The sequence below is a fragment of the Vidua chalybeata genome, chromosome 3 (assembly GCF_026979565.1).
Source record: "Vidua chalybeata isolate OUT-0048 chromosome 3, bVidCha1 merged haplotype, whole genome shotgun sequence".
Classification (NCBI taxonomy): Eukaryota; Metazoa; Chordata; class Aves; order Passeriformes; family Viduidae; genus Vidua; species Vidua chalybeata.
Window position 1 is genome coordinate 10,918,415 of NC_071532.1, and position 24,336 is coordinate 10,942,750.

General features: G+C 36.0%; 1 protein-coding gene across 9 annotated transcripts in view; it reads right to left on the bottom strand.

The window, feature by feature from the left end:
• QKI (QKI, KH domain containing RNA binding) overlaps positions 1-24,336 on the bottom strand; it is a 149,431-nt gene that overhangs the window by 25,103 nt on the left and 99,992 nt on the right. For all 9 annotated transcript variants that reach the window (XM_053937005.1, XM_053937006.1, XM_053937004.1 and 6 more), the window contains one exon: positions 24,052-24,195. In XM_053937005.1, coding sequence (XP_053792980.1) covers positions 24,052-24,195 — 144 coding nt within the window. The remainder of the gene's footprint in view (positions 1-24,051; positions 24,196-24,336) is intronic.

Here is a 24,336-nt window from a genome sequence, read left to right on the forward strand (position 1 = left end):
CATTTACAGTAAGTGTAGCCTGACCTGTAATATTTATTTTCCCTCTGTCATCCTAGGAGGTCTCTACTCCAAGTTTGAGTTTATGCACTTGAAATAGCTGTAAATTCCCCTGAACTGCAAAGGCACCTAAATCAAATATTGAAGGGGGTGGGTACATGGGGGGCAAGATGGGAGGGGAGACCCCCATTTAAGGGTTTCAAAGCTAGTTTTTTTGTTGCAAACTCAAGAGATCCCAGTGCCACATAGTCTTCTTTCCAGCTATGCTAATGGTTTACTACATGAACAAAGCCTCTCATTTTCAAAATGGCACTTGAGATATGACTGCATGTTTTCATATGGAAAACATGTCCAGGATGTTTTGAATCTGTTCCCACCCAGAAATAATTAAAAAAAAAGAAAGAAAAATGACATTTCCTATCAAATTTAGTAACCAAGAAAGAATGTGAGAAGTCTCTCTCTTTAGAGCAACAGAAGAAAACTAACTACTGGTGACAGGGAGCACAAAGACTGTTGCTGTAAATTAGTGCATGTCGAAATTTCAAGGGTATCTTGTCTCACGTGTTTCATTAAACACAGGATCCAGGGCTGCACACTACCACATGGGAATTCAAGCTGCAGTAGTAACTTCTAAGACATTTTTATCTTCAGCAGGAGATGTCCTGAAAATGTAATGCTGACTAATTAAAATAAACTACTTTATTACAATATGGACTAAAGCCATGAACGTTTAGGCTTCTCCAGTTGTAAAATGTTAGTATTCAGGGAGCAGTGGTCTTCCAATAGCTTCTTCAACAGTCACACTTACTGCTCTACTCTTTATTTTCAACAGAAATTATGACAGCTAAATGTGATATTAAAAATTTGTTCCTTCATTTCACCTACACTCACTTTTGCAAAATACTTGCCTTAATAGTTTTATTTTCAAAATGACTGTTTTCTGCACACACAAAACCTCTAAGGCTGAGGCACGTAATGACTTTCATTCTGAACTTTACATAAAGCTACCATCTACAAAACAGTATTGTTTTAAACCTAAGATGCCCAAAAATTCGACCAAATTAAGTTTTACATTTCTAATCCAACTAATGAAATAGAACATTAGAAGCCTACAAGGAGATACACACTGAGTATATACTTGCAGTAATTTTCAACAGCTGCTAAAAAGTGAATGAGTACTAAAAGGTCACAATTATTTCCAACTGCTTACATGCCTACAAGCAGCCCATAGCTGTGTTGAATCTAACACCACATGAGCATCTCATATGCACTTTACTGGTACTCCAATACTAATGTTTAAATACTATTTAAAAATCCAAGTTAGCTCTTCCATGAACACCACAAATGCCTCTCCAGTTCTTGAACTCTCAGAGCTGATGAAGTCCAGGAGAAGGGGGTGATGATATTCCAACTGGCCAGTCTCCTCTTGTATGGCTGCTAAAACCCACTTTCACACAGCTTAAAAATACAGAGAAGTGAAAAAACTAATTGTGTGCCTTCTCTTTAGGGGACAAATATGTCAATCATACGACCTTCTGTCCGAAGGCTCGGGCTGCTCGAGGCAGCGTGTTGCTAGGGAGAGGCCTTTCTCTGCTATTTACTGAGCCTTCTTTTCAGCTTTTAGAGACCGGCCAACCCTTGTTTTCCACAGACAGCAGCGAGAACCGGTGCTGCCTGGCAGGGACTGGCACAAAGGGCCTTTGAGGAGCACCTCTTCCCCAGGGAGCCACACCACTGCTGGGCACACCTGACCAGCACAGCATTCCCTCCTCCTTCAGACACAGCCCTAACCTGTGGCTACCGCGGGGCGTGGATGGCCAGTGACCTTCCCTGCCTCAAGGAAAGGCAGAGCCATTCTGGCTGCTGCAGGCTGCCTGAGGAGCCTGAGCTGCACACAGCAGCCACAGGTGTGTGCTGTGAGGTGTCCATCACTTCACAGCATCAGGCAGCAAAGCACAGGTTTGATCACAAACTGACAAAAGGCAGCTTTTTGACTCCTGACAGCCCTGAAAATTTCTTTGTGCTGTCACTTAGGAGCTGAGCATGGAAGTTCCGCCTATCGGTTTGTATCATTATTTTGTTTCTATGTAACATAAATTTAGCATTAAAAGCATTTCTAAAAGCCTTTTAAGATAATCTCAATTTGCAAAAATACTTCTGACACCTGCAAATATTACGTAAAAATATACATACAACAGATTTTAATTTTTTTATTCAATTCCTTTAATCTTAGCAACTTCAGTTATAAAAGATTAGTGGATTCTTAGTAAATCATGAAAATCATGCAGCATGCTGCAGTTTCTTGTACCTACTCCAGAATAACACAAGTGATGATAATTTGACTTTTTTTAAAAATGTGGTTCACATAATTTTCCAGTGCAATTACCTGGAATAATTCAAACATACACAAGTCTTGTTTTAATTATTCATCATAGTTCTTGGGGAAAAAAAAGTGAAACCTGAAACTGGAGTAAGTGTCAAAGAAAATTAAACCAACTTCATTTTTGAAGATATTCACCTTTTGGGCTTTGGGAATTAATCACATACTTTAAGATGAGTATTTCTCATCCTGATTTTGACAAATAAGAACCACCTATTTTTCATAATGTATTAATATGAAATCAGTTTCTTATGATATTCTACTTTGTATATGAGATTTTTATTCTGCTAGGTTTTAAAACCAGATTACAAATACTTATTACTGAAAATAGGGTACATTAGCAGTAACGAAAATTTAAGTTTTGAAAGTATTCCTAGTGCTTAAAAAAAAAAATACCCCTTACATTCTGATGAAAGATACCAAATTGCAATAGAAATATCTTTCTGTTACCCACCGATTTGCAAAAGGAATTTGTATTTCACCAATTTATATTTATAAAAGTTGTTAAATTAAAAAACCCAACCAAACAAAAAATCCCAAGAGCAACAACAAAAAAACCCTCGAAACCAACCCTTTCCCCTCTCCCCACTCCCCCCTGTAAATAAGACCATGGTTTTTATAGAAAGTATTTCCTGGAATCTGCAGAAAAACCTACACATTTTTCCCCCCTGCCCAAGACTATTCAGATGCCATGCATAAATAACAAACGCTACCAATGTTGTACGTGGGCCATGTTTCAGAACTCTCTCACAAGCACGTACAGGTTATGACAGCTCATGTATTGAAATGAGACTGTGGTATAGCAAACATCATCTTCTGTTCAGAAGGTACTGAGATCATGGGGCACCTGACTAGAGACTTGCCAAAGTAAAAGTACTGGTTAACCTGTTTGGAAAATCCCTGAATAAATTACTGACCGGAATTTTTTAATCTCTTTTTTTCCTAAAATCCTACATTACCAGAATAAACTATTATATTTTTTTCTATATAATAATTGAGCCTATATGATAAGACAATTAAGTTCTTTAAGTGTAATCTTCTGTCCTAGAATGAGAGAAGTATGTATCAGGCCTATCTTAAATAATTAATTTGACCATTCTTCCCTGCTGTTCTACACACTAATTTAAAAATCTGCCTCCTCAGCAGACACAGACACTAAAGGAACCATTTAGCAGGACTCACAGTATAAATTTGATCTAATTTCACTGCAATTTAAAGCCTATACTGGGACAGAAATATTCAGGACCTCTGTTTCTCTTTTGCTGTTGATCATTGTATGTTTTATAACGTTGCACCTGAACAACTTGCTACAGACTAGATATTACACCAAAACTTCATTTAATGGTTTCCCTTTTTCATTTTTTAAGCAGCTGGGTACCTGAACCGTGGCTGAAACAAACTGCAGTCACTGAGCCACCCTAGATCAATGCTGTCATGTCATGCTCAGGAAACCATTCTTGACAGGATACTCCTGCAATGTTTCTATGCAGCATCTCCCCTGTAGCTTCTAACTAACCTTAAATGCCAGATGCATATTGTAGGACCTTTGTAGAGAACACACAATGTTGGTATTAAAAATATTAATCCACCCTAATAACACCAAACTGTTCCAGTGGTAACTTCATTTCTTCCTACAAATTCCCTACCAGTGCCTTGCCCTTTCACTCTCATATGAGATTTTCACCTGCTTTCTGAATGATCCTTGAGTCCCATTAAACAAGTAACACTGTCCTATTTCTAGATTTCTGACTCAATTTTGCACATCTTTCTGTTTGAATATTGTTCAGACACTCTGGTTCTCTAAACATTTATTGTTCTAATCCAATTTTTAGGAGAAACAAATTTAGACTTAGATGTTAGGAATATGTAGAATTAAATTGTCTTTCAGAGAATTATACTTTTGTATTGCAGTAGACAAGGTGCACAACCATAAGCAAAAGCAGCTTAAAATACATCTTCTACTACAAGACAAATCACCTTAGTGCTTCTTAATCTCCTGAGCCTCAGAATCTCATGAATATTTCAAAATAATACCTAAATTCACACAGTCTCTAATTTTATGGAATATATTCTTATACATAGCACTTTGCAGTAAAAACCTCCCTCAATGTGTGTAAAAACTAATACACAGGAAAAAAAACCATAACCAAAACCAGAAAAAGTGTATTTTAAGCTTTCAGTTACATGACGTGGCTGAAAAATTAAGAAGTAAACCTAAAAATGATGAAAATTTTTGGACACTCAGAGTAACTAAGAATATTCATTCACTCAGCATTAATGAGAAGAGACAAATGAAATTCTTTTCCTTAAGCCAAGGGAAATAAGGACAACAAAGGTACAAAAGGTGTGAAAAGCAAGGCATATAATTCTGAAGCAATTCAAATGAATGGACAAATTATTGGAATTTTGTTTCCAGAATGTCTAAAAGTAAGTTGCTGTGCATCCGTGCATGATTGAGTTCAGAAAGCTAAGACTTTGAAAAACAGAGGATGGAATGGGAATCAATCATACAGAAAACTTAGGGAGAATAATTTCAGAGGAAACAAGTTCAGACAAGTTTACCTAGCAAATACAACAGTCGATTCCAGAATGTAAAAAATTAAAATGCCATCCTTAAGACTTTTTCCCAGGCTACAAATTAGTTCAGGATGGTTAGGCTGAGGTTTTACACTGCTGTCAAAGGAGTCAAAAACTATTTTCAAGATGTAAAAAGCCTCTCAACTGGCACTCCTCTGGCACTTTAAGCCAATTTCGCTAGTGGTGGTCACGGCTCTTTCCTTACTGCTGCTCTCCTGTATCCATCACTGGGATCCAGGACTGAACCATGCCAACTTGCTCATCTGGCAACACTTTTTTGTTTAAAGCTATATATTTTTCTGCCACGTTACAAAACTGTAGGACCTCACTGCAGACTCACCAGTAGGGAGGAGAGACTGATGGGAGCTGACACCTCAGTGTGCCAACTGACGCAGTTCCATGTGGAACTGGGAGTCTTAGTCTTGCTAATTCTGAAGCCCAGCAGTTTAATCTTCTTTTCTAACTGGAAACCACCACCTGACCACTAAAATAATTTTTTTTCATATTAAAATATTCAATTTCATTTTTCTTATTCCTCATTCTCCTACAATTATTTTTTTATAGTTTTTGCCCATTTCTTCACATATAATCATTCTCCTTTCTGTCTTTCTTCTCTCTTGATGCCAACCTTCAGTGGAGAAATACTATTACTAGCTTTTCTTGGCCAACTGTACTGATCACACTCCTCTAGGTTACCTTAAACCTATGAGAAGTCTATTCCTCCATTTGTAGATTTGCTCACCGGGAGCAACAGCTACAATCTCAATTATTTACCTACTACTCTAAGTACACACATTTACATTTTGCAGAGATCTTTGAACTTCTTTGGTATTTACAGGCCATGTTCTAAAAGCACTGAAAAAAACCTAATTTCAAACCTCTAAAAACATCATCTTAAACTGGCAATTCTTACACCTTATACCAGCAACTTTAATTCCATCGCAGTTAAATAGTGCATCCAGTACTTACAAAGCTCCATGTTAAAAAACTGAAAATAATGCTTGGTTTGATAGTGTGAGTACTCTACAAAAATCAATTTCCTTATTGATATTTTTTTCCTTTTTGTGTATTACATTTGTCTATAGAACTACCCTAAGTGAGAGCTGCTGATTTTCTTTAGCCAAGAATTGTACAACTTAGATTATGCATTTTGTTTGCATGTCTTTGCATGCAACGTTAATTTTAGCATAACAGTATATAAACACTTCTGACCTGGAGTTCAGATACCTACAATACACATGCAAAGAACCTGCTGTCAAAAGTTTACAAGTTAGTAAGTGAAAAAATTGCGCAAGGAAACAAACTGTTGGAATCTGAAGATCAAAGGCAAAAGTAACAATGCCCCAGCAGAAGCAGAATTAAATGGAGACTGGATAAAAATACTTGCAAGAGAGGTTATTAGAAAAGAGGGAGTGCCCAGAGAAGAAACAGCTGCTATCCCTACTGGTCTAGCAGCATGCACATTTCTTTGATTCTCTGGATTCCTGGACCAGCAGGAGCCAAGAACCCTCAAAATATAACAAATTAAACACAGAGAACAAGTACTTTGCATAGCTTCCCACTTCTTCCCCATTACAGTATTCCCACCTTTTCTGTGTGCATACCCCTGACACTTCCTCTGTGTTCTCTGGTGCTGGTTGAGACATTCAACAAGGTGATATACCTCTCCAAAAACCCCAGAAAATTTGACAGTTACTTTTCTAGCACTTAGAAAATAAAGTCAGCTCATAGAAAAATCTGTTAAGTGTTTTTTTATGATATCCAGCCACAAATTAATTAGCCAGCAGCTTCATTCAGGATTGAAGCAGGAAGGGGACTTTCGCTTTCATTATGAAACAACAAGTTCATCACAAGTCATGAGAACATACTTTAGCTGAAATCAGATTCAGATCTAAGCAGGCTCATCTCAGTTTTACCTAAAACCAGACTTTTTTTCTGTATGCCATACTTTTAGATGGTAAAATGATAAGGTTTCTCCTATGCTGCCGTGAGGTAAAAGACAGAATATCTTTCAAATGAAATACTCATCTTCTATCAGGTAACTTGCCTGATGTACGTTTTCATGAACTTTTGAGGAGGATGTTTCTGGTGTGACTGATCAATAAGTTTTAGGTTATGAAAATCCTTCATTAAGAAAAAAATTACGTGAAATACTAGGCAGCAATTCCCACCTCTTTCACAGGTATTGCAAAACTAAATTTATACTGTGTAGCCTAGATTCAGTTATCAGTAATTTTTAACTATCCCTATCTCAACATCTGACCTAGCCAAAAAATCCCACCAGTTTAAGCTTTTCCTGCACTCCCACTGCCACTTATTTTCATCTCAGTTTTGCAAGTCAAGCAGAGAGAAGAGGAAGAACACACAAAATGTGATATAATATAGGTCCCAATCAAGCCCCACAACCTATGGAACTAAAATTCTGAAATGCAGAAAAAAATCCCAGAGTGTGAAATCTGAAAACTGTAATATCAATATATATAATTTTTTTTCATATTTTTTACCACCTGATTTCTGTAAATAGCATCGATTTGCACAGGTGCTGTAAGGTATTGGAACTAAGGACCTAAGTGATGCACTCAGTTCAACCCAATATCCCAAAGAGTCCTCTGTAGCATTGCCTTTTCTGTATATTTTAATGCTGATAATGTCCTCTAATCATTTAACAACCCTCTTATAATACAGAGCGTAGAAGTTTTCATAGTTTCAGTTTCTCAAGCCACTCCACAAACACTTAGATAATATTTTTACTGTAAATATTTATAAATATTTTATTATAAAATTTTGCCTTCCAGTAACTCATCTAAGAAGTAAGAAAGTATGGGGGTGGGGATCAAGTCTGATGGAATCAATTCCCTGACACTATTTCTTAAAGTAACTTTAAATGAACAGTTAAAATGTTGAGTATTAGTAAGAATAAATGCTGCTCTTGTTCTCTTCTAATTTCTTCGGAGATATTCTGAAGTTTCACAGAAACAGTACCCCGAGGCTACCAAACAGCTTCAGCTGCATCATTAGTAACAGTTCAGGAATTTGTTAGAACTTAGCAGCTGTTCAACCACTGAATCACCAGCACAAATTTACTATTTTCCTTTGCTAATTTACAGGATTCCTGCTAGTGATGTAAGATTATATCAAGGAGTTCAAAACGTATTTTTATGGCTTTAAACGGAAGTTAAAATTACTGCCATTACGGCACTACTGCTCTCTTTTTAATTAGTTCCACCTCCATATCCTAATACTTATGATGGGTAAAGATTTGAGATATGTACTAGAAAGGATCACAAGGCAACATTTAAGCCTTAAGCTATATAACCGATATCAATTATTTTGGGGAAAACACTGCATACTGTTTCAAGGATGACGTGTCCTCGAGTACACACTTTTAAAGCTAGCATCAAAGTATTCAAGCACGTCGTAATCTTCCCGATTTCTTTAAGTCACCCGATCTAAGTGGCTGGGAGAACATTAACACATGCTTCCAAACAAGCGGCGCTGAACACCGGCCATCAGCTCTTCCCCAGCCTACTACAGCTGACTTGTGGAGCACAGCTGAAGGTTAAACAAGCATAAGTGATGTTCATCACTTGAGGCACTTGTGAAAGCACCAAGTCCATCTTCTCACATTTCAATAGCACCGGTGCTGACAAAGAAGTCGGCGGGTCAAAGCCCAACTCCCTTTAGAGAGAAGGCAGGCAGGCCTGAGCTGGGAAAACATTTACATGTGACCCGAGGGAAAAAAAAAAAAACAGTTTGAAGGGCCATAGGACCTTATTTGTTTTCGAAAGAAACCTCAATGCCCTCCCTCCCCTTTCAGAAGCAGATCTGACAAGTGTTGTAATAAGTATTACATGCACAGAGGAAAGTTGAAATCAATAGCAGGTTAATGTTTATTGAAACAATACAGAGAACCATTTTTAATAGCATTACTTGAAAATAGATCTAATCTAGCAAAGGAAATTCAATTTATGTTTAGAGCAATCAGATGTTGCTTTTTACTTCGGGGATTTGTTGCAAACTATGTCTCTCAAAATGTGCTTACTGTACTGTATTTAGCAGAAACAGTTTAGCCTTAATAAGCTGATAGACTGCAAGGGAGCATGGATCAACTTATTCTCATTAAGAATGTAAGCAGCTTTCTAACAGCCTTCTTTGCTGTTCAGCCCATGCCAGAGAAAGCAGGGATCTCTCCTCTAAACCCCGTAATTTATGAGTTTATTCAAACTCACCAAATTGCTTTAAGTAAACGCCTCTTATATTTGAAAATTCCCATGGCAACTCATTTAGTTTGGCAGGAAGGCAGACCCAAATTCAATCCTTTTATCCTCCTGCTAAACCATTACAATGGTAATTCTGCTCTGACACTCTGAAGAGACTGCTAATTACTGTACGCGGGTCCCCAGACAGATTCCCCATTCAGATTAAAATGGCTGTGCGCGGCAGAGAGCAGCGGCAACACCTTTGTGCACAGGAAGGGATGTACTCTCACATTACGGCTTTTTACAAGAGAGGCTCCAAGACTGCGAAGACAAAGCACCTCCTATCCACTAAGTCATGCAGAACAAACACTGAGGAAGGCAAAAAGCCAGCGGAATGACAGCGAAGGAGACAACCCAACCACTAACTTCAGCGTCTCGACTACTGAAGGTACTTAGTCACCTCTCGAATGAGATTAATTAATCTTGTTATTGCCATTATATACCGCATGTAATAGCCTAAACTACAGCTCAAGGAACTACATAAAATGCTACTGAGTATTGTGTCATCATTCTCCATGCGCAAGAGCCCGCTGCCTGCCTGTCATGAGAATGTCCCAGTTTTTACAAAGCCACCCAGGCCCTTTTACAGCGTTATTTATTTTGGGAAGGGGACGTGCAGATTTCGTAGCAAAGCTTTTCACCTCCCCTGTCATTTTTAATCGAGAAAAGTGAAGGAAACTTATGACTGCACCCTTGCTCTTTTGCCCTAGCTGTTCCCTTTTTCACTGAAATGAAAACAGCAGCTCAATGCTGAAGAGAATAAACATTTTCCGTTTCTAGACTAACAGTGCATTGGAAAAGCCTAAACCCTGGCTTAACTCATTGTACGTCAAATGAAGATGGTGGTCTGTGCTCCAAAAAATTAATTTTAGTCTGTTTTGGTCATACCACCATTTCTTTTGGAGCAGGAACGCCCATAATAAACATTACAACTTTTCTTCCTTTCTCCACATGAACACTTACCAAAACTAGTTAAAATCTAAATGTGCAAAAGACACATTCTTAGAAAGTTAATCAAAAGGGAAGTCAACTTTTAAAATGTTAAGCGATCACATAATACATTTAATTTCAAAACATATCGTCTGATTTCTCTTTTAATCTGAAGTCAATAGCTAACATCTCATACTTGTTTTTTCAAAGTATGACTTTAAATTCTGCATTAGTTTGATTCATAACATTTGGTAAGTTAAGCTTTCACTTAAAAAATTACTGACATATGCTAAACCAACTGCATATTTGTTTTGAGAACAGATTTAGTTCTAAAATCCTATATGCAATGGCAAACAAGAAACCCAAAGACGATTTCATCACACAACATTTCTAATGAAATGCAGCCATACTGTTAAAAAACATCATTAAAAAGTAGGCTGACTCATCTGATAAAGCAGTTAGATCCATCTGGCCCAATTAGTGAAGCGGTCTACAACTTCTACCAAGACAAAAACAAACAAACAAACAAACAAAAAAACCCAAAAAAACCCCCAAACCAAACCTAAAAACCCCAAACAAAAAAAACCACAACAAAACAACAACTAAACAACCAACACCACCACCACAAAAAAAAACCCACCAAAACCAAAACACAACCGAAAAAAAAAAAAACCAAATAAAACAGACAAAAAAAAAAAAACAAAAACAAAAAAAAAAAAAAAACCAAACCAAAACAAAACAAAAAAAACCAAACCATTTATTGCTTCATCTGACCTCTACAAGCAATTCCTTGAGTGGTTTATAAGGATGCTGGTGAAGTCAGGACTAGTACCAAACAACAGATACAAAGAATGTAACAATGTACTTTAATCTGAGATGTAAGAAGCATTTGAGATAAAACCATACTGATGCATTAATTATGCCTGCCCATATATTATATTTGCCAACTCTATTAATTTTTTAATTAAGTGCCTACTGGTATACTAGATAAGGTCTTCCTATGCCTATAGAACATTCAATGCATCTTACACTGCACATACAGTGTAAATGTATTAGTATATTACATGTGAGACACCACCTATGCATATTAAATGCAGTATGGTCCCAAATACTCCACACAAATTCTACAGAGAAATGAGTGCCACTCCTATCCTACCCCAAGAACAGTTTAACATCAAATTTCAATGACAGAAATATCACTCATCTCCACTTAAGTAAGAATTATTGCCCAGTGTTATTACTAATCCTTTAAAAACGATAAAATAATAATTTTCATTTTGGGGTTTCTGGTAATTTTTTTCAAGTTTATGACTGTAGTATCCACTTGTATTTGGCAGTTTACAAATAGAAAGAAGCTCCTTTGCCTTTCTGTGATGGTAAAAACACAGACTACCCCCCATGCTTCTTTATCTTGCTTTGCCATTTGAAAACAGTTCATTAGCCCATCTGGACAGCATCTGAAATCTCTATATGGCTTCATATTATTGCAATAAGTTTGTTCCTTTGCTTTTCTGTCTACCCCATCAGCCACCAGAAAACAACAAAAAATTTGGTTTTGCTTTGGTTTTGATTATGAAATTAGTAAGTAAAAAGTTCAAGTCACCTTTATTATCAACCATACTCCTAGCTTTAAGCCTTTTGGAAGGTCCTATTTCAACTGTCTAAGACACAACATACTGTCACAGTCTTACTGGGGAGAGGAAGGGGTGTCTCAAGAATAAAAAAACCCAACTAGTTTATCTAAAGATAAGCAGCAAATAAGACAGCAGAAGTTTTTGTGCAAGTCAATACATAAAACTGTTGAGTGTGAGCTCTGGATGTTAACTACAGAGACCTAAGTGACAGACTGGTTCATACAGGATTTTACGAATTCTTTCCCCAAAACATCTTTCAGAGAAGGCTGCAGAACTCAGCAAGGATTCAGAAATACCAGTTGCTATGCTTTGCTGAAAGCAATGTATTTTAAACAAGGCAACACAGAAAAAATATTGTGGAAAGTTGGTGGGGAGTTTACAGAAGCAGTTTTGGAAGAAGTTTCCTATACTTCCAAAAGCAAGTGTGGATAGATTAATGAAACAAAGAACTGTTCTGGAGTAAGGTCATCATCACTACTGAGATGAGAAGCAATTTCACTTGCATCAGATCCTTCAGGATTTCAAGAGTCTCTCCAAGCAGGATGATACTCTGGGTTTAATACATTTTTCTCCCTTTTGCAGAACTTGCACGTACAAAAAAAAGGACATGAGAACCATGCTTTGACTAGCATCCCTAAGATGCTGCACTTCAGGTATCAAGAGACAAAGAAGAGCTCTGTACTGCACTAAGTACTTCTCATAGGAAGCAGAACTGAGACTTAAATCATCATCAAATCTATTTATACTTCTGAATCAACGAACACTGACACAAGTGAAGGCGCACACACATGTACCAACATCCCTTTTCCAAGAAACTACGTGGAAAAACTCTCAAACCCCGCTTTCTAGATGGTGCCTTTTTTGGTCTCTCTTAAATCTAGGTTATGTGGCAGACAGGACAGATACTGTTCTCTGCCATAAATGCAAGACATGCACATGCTTTTGAGAAAAAGAAACTTTAATCACCAGAAACACAAAAAGAATACTGACAAAGTTAAGGGAGTATAGCCATAAGCCTAAGGTCAAAGCCAGAAAAAGATTTGGTCTAATAAGTCCAACATCTAAAGGATGCTACAACAGTAAAGTGAAAAGGTAACTGTATAGAGAAGCACTTATAAGATAATTTGAAAAGAAAAAAAAAATTCTCCCAGAATCCACACTAAACCCTTATTTCTATGCTTTTAACTGTAATATTTACTTGTTTGGATTGGTAACTGTAATATTTACTTGTCTGGATTGGTAACATATGCTATTAATACTAATCTTTCAGAGCAATATGGACACATTTGATTTCTATAAATACAACTATCAAACTAGGTTTTTTTCTGAAATTACTTTTTTAAAATCATAAGTAACAGGCTGATATTCTGAAGAAAAAACTTTATTTTTCTACTCTTTACATAAGCTTGCCTAGAAATACAAGCTATTTGGAGAAGCCAAACGTCCCAAGTTTACTGTTCTTATGCCAGTTAAGGTTCCCTGCTAATAAATTGTTTTTTAATTAAACAGGATTCTACTTGGACATTTCTGTGAATTAAATGAAAATAAAAAGCAAAGCTTGTTAAAAAAAAAAACCAAACCCTGAAGTGTTGGTATGAAAACACCAAAATAAGTAATTTTCTTTTTCCCCTCATGATTCTACTATACACACTTCCATCAGAAAGAGTTTGCTGAATTTAGAAAGAGAAGCCATGCCTTAAATTACAGGTGCTTTACATTAAATGACATGGAATCATATATCTAGTTTCCTAAGTTCCCCTGAACCTTAATATTTGGCTGAAAGCCTATGTGTGATTCACATTTGAAGAAATTGACTGAACTGAAATAAATAAAACCAGCACTAAAGTATGTTGCGGATTATGTCTCGACTACATCATCATAGATGTTATCCTAGCAAAGATTTCTAAAGCTTCCAAGCCAATTTGAGACTTCTAGTAAAAATCAATCTGCAGATTTCAAGCATAAACCATGGATGCACACAACTGTGCATCTTTCAAGTTCTTAGAAGTAACCTAGAGTAAGATTTTTAGAGGAGTCTGTACACTTCAGATGTACAAAGTACTACTAATCCTAATGTGATCTTGTTACTGAAGCCACATAGGATCTTTGAAAAAAAATCCTACAGACAGTAGTGGAAAAAAAAATATTAAAAACTACTATCATCTCTATGTTGAAATTCTACAAACAGATTGCTTTTAAAGGCTGTAAAATATATAGCATGACATAATAAGAATAAATTGTGTTATTTGTCAGCTTTAGTGTCTTACATGCTTCACTTTATTTTCCAAGCAGTGCAGAATGATTTACATGGAAACAAGGGATGACATTTTCTTATATGATACTGGCGGAGTTCCTTTAAGGCTGTCCAGTTGAGCAGGACTTCTATTTGATTCTGCACAACTGCTAATCTTCCTGTTTACTTTGTAAGGAAGTCAAGACATATAATTTAATGTCTAGTTTACTTGTAGCACAAAGGCAAAATAGCTGAAGATACATATATATAATGTTAAAAAAGTTCCTCCATAAAAATATTTTGGCAATACACAGAATTTGGGTTTATGCAACACACAAGAAAAAAATTATTTTGAATTGGTTCTAAACTGAAATCAATGAAACCACTTATTAGCACAACTTTTTATGAACACCAAGAACCTTCAGAGTCTCCCCTGCAATTTCTAATCCTATAGCATAATAAAAACTTTGCTCATTCTTCTATCTCCAAGAGCCACCTCTAAAACTACAGATTGCTACAAAAGAAAGAGCATTCCTGTAATGACATTTCCCATATTTATTGGTAAGTAAAGATTTACCTCTTAGAGTATTTAAAAAAACAGAAGGGTACTCTCACCACATTTTACAGATGAAAAAGTTAAGGTTTATTATTTAAAGTACCTTTGCTATCATAGGAGAAAACAACTGTTTCTATGACCTGATGCATTTTAAAAGCCTGATTTTTTAATGTTTATCTTTCTTGAATCTAATTGACCTTTGGTTTATCATTAAAATTAAGAGATTTCCTGAAACTCTCCTTGCTGATGAGTAATAAAGTAACTCTTTGAAGAGTTCTCCACCATCCAATAGGAGAGGAGTTGATATTGCAAGGATCAGTTAAGGGAGTCTCCCTCCACAGCCCAACCACCTTCTTTGGAAATTAACCAGCAATCGCAGAACTAACTACTGAAAGGCAAATACAGGCTTTGCTCTTGCAGGCATTGAGAAAAAACAGTGTTCTTCTCAACCTGTATCAACAGTCTATCTGTTCCAAATGCCAGGATACCATTAACTGGCAAATCAGATTAGCACAGTATTACCACATATACTACAGTGGATTTAAACCAGGAGAAATCCAGACACACCTCTTAGCTCCCTTGGTCTTTCAGAACTTATCTTCCAAGTTAAAACAAGTGATTAGACTCCGACCAACAGCTTTTCTGCACAATACGTGAAGATTTTATTATTCTAAACATCTGATGTCTGTTGACAGTAATGATTTTGACTGTTAATTCCAACAAACTAAGTAAGCAAGCTTTATTTTGAAACTTTCCTTTAAGACTCTAGAAGCTACAGATCTGCTTATTAAAAAAGTGAAACCTCAGAATAGCAGACAAAAACAAGGCCACCCACTACCTAACACAGCCAAAAGGCTGAGCAAGGAACTGGAATTGCCCACTTCCATCACCGAGGCACTCAAGTACCCATGTGCACATTTGACAAATCCCCACTCCATCTTCTAGTTCAATTTCACCTGATGTGTCATTCGCTTGCTTTAGTACAACTGTATCAGTATAGTTACTATAGCTGCCAAGAAAGTCAGGGTAGTCTAAATTAAAATTCCATTTTCAAACTAGGACACAGGCTAGAGAATGAAGGAATCATAAAGATTTTAAGATGAGGGCACAGCAATGCATGCAATTACATGACTGAAAATTACTCTTCATGAAAACTGCTTCAAATGATCATAAGACAGCCAACTCCAAATGGTGGTTTGGGGGCTTTGATTTTTTCAGTCTCAGGAAAAAGGATTTGTAATGTAATGTACCATTTTGGAGGCTGTAGCAAAGTATCTATCAAAGGCTAGAATTATTTATTTATAAATAAAGCAGCTGAAATTCTTAGTATCTACAGCTGTGTTTGGTCAAATAGAAAACCTCACATCTTCCAATCCATTTATAAAAAGCTGCAATATCAAAGAACTGGATATAATGCTAGAGACCTCTGACTTCATTAGATTTGCTGGTGTTGAAATTTCCTTCTATCCAGTACTTCCAAATGATTTGGAATATAAAACACATTTGAGTTTACAACGAAAGCTCAAACTGATGAACATAATTTACTACATATAGAGATGTTGTGAAAACATTAAAAGTTAGCTAATAATGGTAATGCTGAAAATACAGAAGGCAGTGCTGTTTTCATTAAGCTATTAATAAAGTAAGTTTGAAAATGAGGTAGAGCTTTTAAAATACTTATTTAAATATAGAAGATAAAAAATTTATAAAACCCATACTATTTCCAACAACACACAAGAAATATAATATACTACTTGACAGAATCTTAAATACTTTTCCCAATGCAACTTTCCAGTAAGATCTAATCTAATCACTTTACAGGATGGTTTACCACTCTCCAATTTAATAGTATGTTACAAATGGCCTAGTCCAAAATCATATAAGCTGTTTAACATAATTAACTCCAATCTCTTATATCATGCCCACCTATGTTTATCCTGCCAACAGTATCTATAACATTCCTGTATTAAAGTCTTAGCCTATAAACAATTTACGAAAGAAAAAGAAACCATATTACTCCTCCCACTGAAAGCTCAGGTATTTCTGAACTGTTTAAAAATAGAAACACTTAAGTTTTCTATTGAATAGTAGGCCAAAAACTCTTGGCACTTTTCCACAGGTTAGAATTTTCTGTCTGATGTCAAAATAGAACAATGTAGAGCAACTAGATGACTGTAAATCATCAGTCAACATTAAACCACAGATGTCTGTATGACAAACTTAACTTTTGTATAATTAGAAATCTAGATTTCAAAACTAACACTGGCAATAAGGAATGCTTTAAATGGCTGGAAAAGAGAAATATTTACTCATTACTTTACTATTGTTTCATACAAAAATCTTTGCAATTGCTAAGATCCTTCCAGAAACCACTCCAAGGTGATTCATACATGAAGTGATCTGACCACTTTAATACAGTCTGGCTAGTGATAAGTGTTAAAATGTGTTAAAAGTGCAGGGTAACAAATTCCTACTCTTTACACTGTATCTCTCCAGGAATCACAATTCTACAATTACCATTTCTTTTACTTAGGTATAAAGTTGAGATTTCAAAAGAGAAAATCAACCAACCAAAACTGAATTGTAACTAGAAATGAAGGATTTGCCATCATCTTCATTAACATGGCCAGACAAGGAGAATTGTAGCTTAATCATCTGCTTTTTGAATAAGTGGAGAAATGCTTTAACAAGATTTTATAGAAAGATCCAAATTTACATGTTCTGTCCCAGGATCATCCACAGAAAAAGAACAAAAGTATGGAAGAAGGAATAAAAAGAAGAAAAATGACTAGAGGAAGCACTGGGAAAACAGCCAAGACTAAAGGAAGCAAATTATAAAAATGGGATGAAAATTTAAAAAGTTACAGGTACCACAAAAATTACCAGAATAGGTCAATACCATTTTTTCTTCCACAACTATGTCTACCAAAAAACCTAATAGATTAGGCACATTTCTGGAAGACAGACAAAACCCATGCAGAACCTAATTAGAGCTCCCAATCCATGCATAATCCCTCCTTGGAAGGGCATGTACCTACTGAGTTTCAGGCAACAGAGTGTCTTTGTTTCTCTTTGAGAAGAGACTATTTTCTAAGTTTCCCAAGGTCTTTTCCAAAAACTCAATCTACCATTTCTCAAGTTATACATTTGTAACACTTTAAATAAACAAAGGCAGAGAGTGGTGGAGAAGAAGAAAAAGGGGAAAAGAGAGGGTATTCAACAGTAACTGTATATAGGCACAACTAATTTCCTTGAGTTCTAGAAGCCATCAGAGATGTCCAGAAGATTCAGAGTAAACACATGGATTAATGTGCTTAGAAATAACTGCTGGAGAAGCTTCTTTCTCCCATTAGTATAAGAAAAGCCTAGATGGAACAAGAATCCCTACAAATTGCTATCTAAAGTTATAAGCTAATAAAACTAGACATATTTACATAGTTAAATTTTAGCATGACTTTATGTCCAGATTTGTAAAACAATCAACTGAAACATGTGAGGGCACAGATCATCATAATTTTGTACTTACCATTTAATTATTTGTCAACTTTCTCAAAATGGAAAGTTGAAAATAAATTTATAATCATAATATAAACAGCACATTTTACATCTCTTTTCAAAATTATTCTCATCATGGAATAAGAGAATGACTGTGCTTGGAAGGGACCTCAAGAGACAATCTAATCCTCACCCCACAAAAAGTTCCAGGTGGGTTTTGAATACCTCCAGAGAAGGAAACTACACAGCCTCTCCTGGCAGCCTGTTCCAGTGCTCTGTCACCTTGAACAATATTCTGACGAACAATTCTAATTTTCTCCTTTGTACTAAGACAATCATTTCAGGGGAGTTGACAAATTTAACAGTATGTTATCTCAATTCAGCTGAAAATCATCAAGACACGCTGTAGTAAATATGGTCTCAAAACCCCATTTCCATTCAACAGATACTATTTTGGTGGCAATGAACCACTAGTCTAGAGTTTCCATCACAATACACAATGACGCATAGAGCTACTTTTCTCTTGCAGCTGACCCAAAATAATTTCGTTAATACCAATGTAAAATAAAAATTGAACACCGCAGTGACATATGAAGTACAACATGTAAACACTTCCTATGTGAATTGGTGTAAGAAGTTCTTGTTCTCATTTTTAAAACTCAGATTTGCATGACAGACTAGACATACTGGACAGTGGAACACACAAAGAGGAACACTTACAATCTTCTATTGTTTTTCACTGCCATAATCAGAAATTCACTGTAGCAGGATATTTTACTCTCATGCTATTTGCAGGTGAACATATTCACAGAAATTTATTTAAGGGTGGTCTGCTGCAGTAATATTTTCCCCTATCTGCCTGTTCTCATGCCATCAATTCTGTCAGTGCTAAACCAGGCGTGACTCTGTAGCAAGTCCTTCAGTGAGGTTCAGCTCTGCACCAAATGGACTCACCACACCCTCAGATGAAGGCCAGGGCTTTCTGATGCAAAACAGGAAGCAGGAACAGCAAATCATGAAGGAATGGCAGGACTGCAGCAGCCCTCAGATCTTACAGCCATGGAAACATTAAGCCCGCTTCATGCTACTAAAAATAATGCACTATCACCTCTCCCCCACATCAAAAAGTTTACCATGTTATCCAGTGGTCACTGCCAAGACATTTGGCTGCTTTGCTGTCCTTCGTGCAGAGCTTCCTGTCTGATCATTTGCCCTGAGAGACTTGTATCGGAACTGACAAAACAGGCATAACATAGGAATTTCCTAAAATGCTCTTAAGGACAGCAGTATCCTTTTTCTGCTACTGTATCACTTATTAATTTCATTACTTGAACTGAATAAGCAGCAAACAATGGATTGCACAGCATGACCAACATTTCAACAGGGAAACTATGCAAGGCAGTGCTATATTCTCACTTGTGAAAGCAAAAATGTAAAACCAACACACCATGCAGGAATGAATTAGAAAGAGCTATTCAAGGAAGTCAAACTTGCATGCAGAATTTATTGTGGCTTTTTATATGGCTAATAAAAAATGAAATCTTCTCCTAATATCTTTCAAATGTCAAGATTTTGCTAGTCTTAATTACAGAGCAACAAGTTATGTACTGCATTACAATATTAACTATGTTCTTTTTTTAAACTAAGGCTAAAGTATGGTCAAACATTCTTAAATTAATTTTTTTCTCTGTATTTTTTGATGGAACTCACAGCACACAAAGTTCCCAGGGTCAAAATTAAGACATCCTTCAGTTTACCCTAAGTAGCTGAAAACAGACCATAAGGAAAATTTACAACCACGCCTATAAGGAAAGTATTAGAAATCCACTTAATTAATAAACAAGCCCCACCTCATCACACTTGCTGAAAGCAGTCTTTTAGAAAGAAATTCTTTTAGCTTATTCAACTGTGAATAACTGTGAATTGTGAAAATTAAGCCACTCTACCAATACTATTGCACCTTCATAATATTCTCTCCTCTTATATAAAGAAAATGTGTAATATATAAGTGTGACTAAAACCAGAAATACCATCAAAATAACATCTCTGGTAACAGGGACTAAACAGAAGGAGAACAGTTAGTGAATGAGTACATACCAAGCACCACGATAAAAAATGCTCCAATTTGTAAAAATCATGCTGTATACAGCACATTTACTTTCCCATTCAGTTAAATTTAAAGATATTCAAGACTGAAAAGTCTAAAATCACTTTTACGGGAAAGATCCAAAAATAGGAGCAAAACGAAACAAACTTCTATTGAAACATTATCTCCTACCCATCACAACTGTAAAATTCTACACAGTAGTGACAAATGGTATACAAAGTTTGACAGGGAACATCACTGAATAATTCTGTGTTGTAGTTCTCTTCCAAGAAGATGGAGGCAGCAACCAAGTAAAACTATAGCTGCCCCAGCATAAGAAAAGCAATAAAAAAAATTGAACAACACCAATTCCAGACCAACTTAGAATAGCTAAGCAGAAACCAGAAATACAATCTATTCCTCAGAAACAAACCACGTGGAATCAAAAGAAAAAAGAAGTAAAAAGTATCTGTCTGTAATTTGAAGTGTGTCACATGTGCCTCATCCCTTACAAAAGCAGCTAGTATAAAGGTGAATCAGCAATTAAACAAGACCTGGTCATCTGTAAAATGCAAGGAATATCCAGATAAACTCATTCAGCTAGAAACATTTATTCCACATTTCTTAGAAAACACAGAAGTTCTAACATTTCTGGCAGAGGAGTTCAGCCCTACAGCCCAGGAGCTCCAAGAACAACTTCAAACCCTTAATGATGCTCTGGTTTGGTACGCTATACTTCTTCATTATGTATGCCTCCGAACCAGGTTCTGAGATTTTTCTTCTGTTCTGCAGTGAACAATTGATCCAGAACATCTTTTGCCTTTCCTTTGCAAGAGAACCACCCAGCCTCACTTAACTCATGCAAATAATAAACAACTCTCAAAGCTCCCACAATAAAGAGAAATCAATGATCTGGAGGATTCACTTCAGAAGGAGGCATAAGGACAGTACTTGATGTGATCCCAAAAAATCTGCAGACTGCTTTATTAATTCTCCTTTTTTTGAAGAAAAACATGAAAGAAGTAATACTGTATGATCTTGCAGGTGTAGATAAAGACCAGTATCCCACTGAGCTATGGGAAGAGGAAAAGAATTAATTCTATGGAACTTGAACTACAGCCAAAAATGTTTAAAAAACTGCTTCGTACTGAAGAAATGTAAATTAACTACAAATGAGTAATAATGAAAAAAAATATGTTGGCCTTTCTCCTCAAGGAGAAAAAAAATGGCTTGTTCAGCCAATCTTTCTCAAGTTGTGCTTTTCATTTCTAAAGATAAACTACTTGACTATATCACTATTTTGGTAAAATGCAAGAGAAAGTGAAAAGGGAAAAATATTAATTCACATCCACAAGGAAAAAAAATCAGTAATGATCCAGATTTATAAATGTAAGAAACACACTTTAGTACTGAAATAGTCTCTGTTCACCCAAGTACATTCAAATAGAAATCTGCTTTAAGAAATGTGCCTATTTCTGCACTGTTGCTAGAAAATGTAATTAGGCTTTTTAACATCTTGAGTACAAAAAATAACTGATCATTCCAAAAAATTAGCAACTAATTTCCATCTCTGAACACTAGAACACTAACATGTTTCTGAAATTTATCTCATAAACCCAAAGCATTTTCACGTTGTATGGCAAGATGAGAATGAGTCTTCTCTCCTACACAGTCTCAAATTTTAATCAAGCTGGACAGCGACAGAATAGAAACACGTAACTTTTTTTTTTTTCAATTCAATCCTTTGACATTTATCTGAAAACATTAATAGTTGCAGGTATTCTACCACATGAAAGGGAATTTTACTTTTTCCATTCGTACATTTTACAGTATCTTCAGAATCTTCCAACAGCCACAGTTTCACTCCTATTGTTGTAATTCACTAGGATTTCCCTTTTTCCTGCTTACCCTGATTATTTGAAGGTTTATGACTTCCCTCATAAGTTTTCAATTCCTATATTTTAACACTAAACTGAATTTTTCAGCTCTCAAACTGCCTGAAGACACAATTCCATTTTTTATACTAATTGAACAGATGCAATAGGTAGTACAAACCCAAGTTCACCTACATACTAATTCATTAGTATGCACCACACATACCTGTTCCAGCAAGGCATAATTTTGAGAAATTAGAGCCAACAGACCTTTAACTCTTGTGCAAGTAATATGTACCACCCAAATCTCTTATGCCTATGCATAATACATAAAGATGATAATGAAGTGAACTGACAAAGCGTATTTCAAGTGATGTTCTATTCGGACAATACTTAGCCCTGTGTTGTTATTTTTCATTAAAGGGGAAAAACAATTATTTCTGCAATCAGGATTACAGTGCTTCCCCAGTTGATTAAGCTACTACACGAGGCAGAGTGCTTTCAAGACAAAGAGCTGGCTGTCACTTTCACAATGAAAGAAGTACTAATGCGTTACGTTTTTTGAGGCTCAGAACATACGCATTGCACAGCTCCACAAAACAAGCCTAGCACAAACACACAGAGAGTACACACATCAGTACTTCAGACATACTGGGGGTTTGTAACCTATCATCCTGAAGTTGACCCTTCCTCCATATTAGTCAGCAATAAGGGGGAGGTAGAAGAATGAACCTAACAAAATTAATTCACACAGAAGTTTGTGTTTCTAAACTTTAGCTCTGTAGGAGCTAAAGAATGAACATAAGGGTTTCAAATTTGCCCATATAAAAATCCTGACTATAAACTCAATCCTAATGTGCTCAAGGCCTCTTTAGTAAGTGAGTAAATTCTGAAGATCTACTTTCTCCAGTTGACTGCTGGTTTCAGAAATTGGCAATGTGCAATGTCAAGAGATCTAAATCACGATTTTCGTACTCGTGCTTAATATTCTAGCATTTTTTTGGTAATTCAGAAATTAAGTCTCTCTCCCTATCTTTAGTAATTTCTAAAAATGTCTTCTGAATAAATCTGCTTAGAGAGACAGCATGTGTCACCACAAGTTTCCTCACAGCCAGCATCTATTAGCATTTACTAAGTACCCCAAATCAGTAGGTCATTTCAATACCACCTACTACTTTCTTTCACAAGGTAGTCTCAATTTTCCTTGTAATATGGAAAATTTTTCCACCACAGAAAAATATCTAATTTATTCTTATCATTTTACAGGGGCACAAAAGTGGTGGTAAAGATGATACAAGTTAATGGCATGGGATGCGCTATACAGCCACACTGGAATGACCTTGCTTTGAGTGAGAATACCGAGAAGATCTAAGAGAAGGGCTCTCACAGGGTAATTCTGGTCTCTGAAAAAGTATTTAAGTCATCTAGATGTTCAGAACCCAGTTTATACTATCAGGAAATGAGAAAGAACCCTTTTCCAGTTTCACTACCATTTCCAGTTTCACTACTTTTATTTTTCCCCCAGTATACTGACAGCAAAGTTTGTTTGATACGAAAGGGTTTTGTTCTCTTTGCAAAATGTTTATGTGATGATCCAAAAAAACATGCCCTTATTTCTCAAAGTATCAAAATCATCTCGAAGTGAAACATAAAAGCATGTCATAGTTCCCCAGCCTTCAAGTGAAGAATACTAACACTGAAGGAAAGAGAGAAAAGCAGTGTTTGTAACAGTCCAGCATTGCCTTTTAAAGGTGATAACTATTTCCTGTATCTCAGACAAAAAAAAAAAAAAAAAAAAAAAAAAGAAGTCTCTTAGTCTCTTTCAAAAAAGTCTCTCTCTATTATCTTCTAAGGAATAATTCAATCTGGGATGAGGCAGTTTAAAGATCACTAGAGTATTACAAAATAGTATCTCAACTTCCTTTTAGGATGCCACTCTGCAGGCTTACTCTTACACCTGTAGCAAATTACTCGTATTTCAAATGTACCTTCTGAAAATGGAAATCAAAGGCTTGCATACAAATACTTACTGCAGGTATCAGTAACTTTTTTACTTCTTCAACAGCCCTCTTCAGCTTTATTTCTGCTCTGTTTTGAGCATCCTCCACAGTGATAAGTACATGTAAATCTTCATTCAGGTGTTCCCAGTTGGGCTTGCCTCGATTCTGTTCTTCCTAAAAAAAATTAAAACATGGAAGCTATGAAGCACTTACATTCTGTATAAAACAATCACAAACAGCAGACAAATTCAATTCTGTAAATAGTATGAACTTTATTTTCAGCAATGTTTCTTCATACTTTCATATCATATGAAC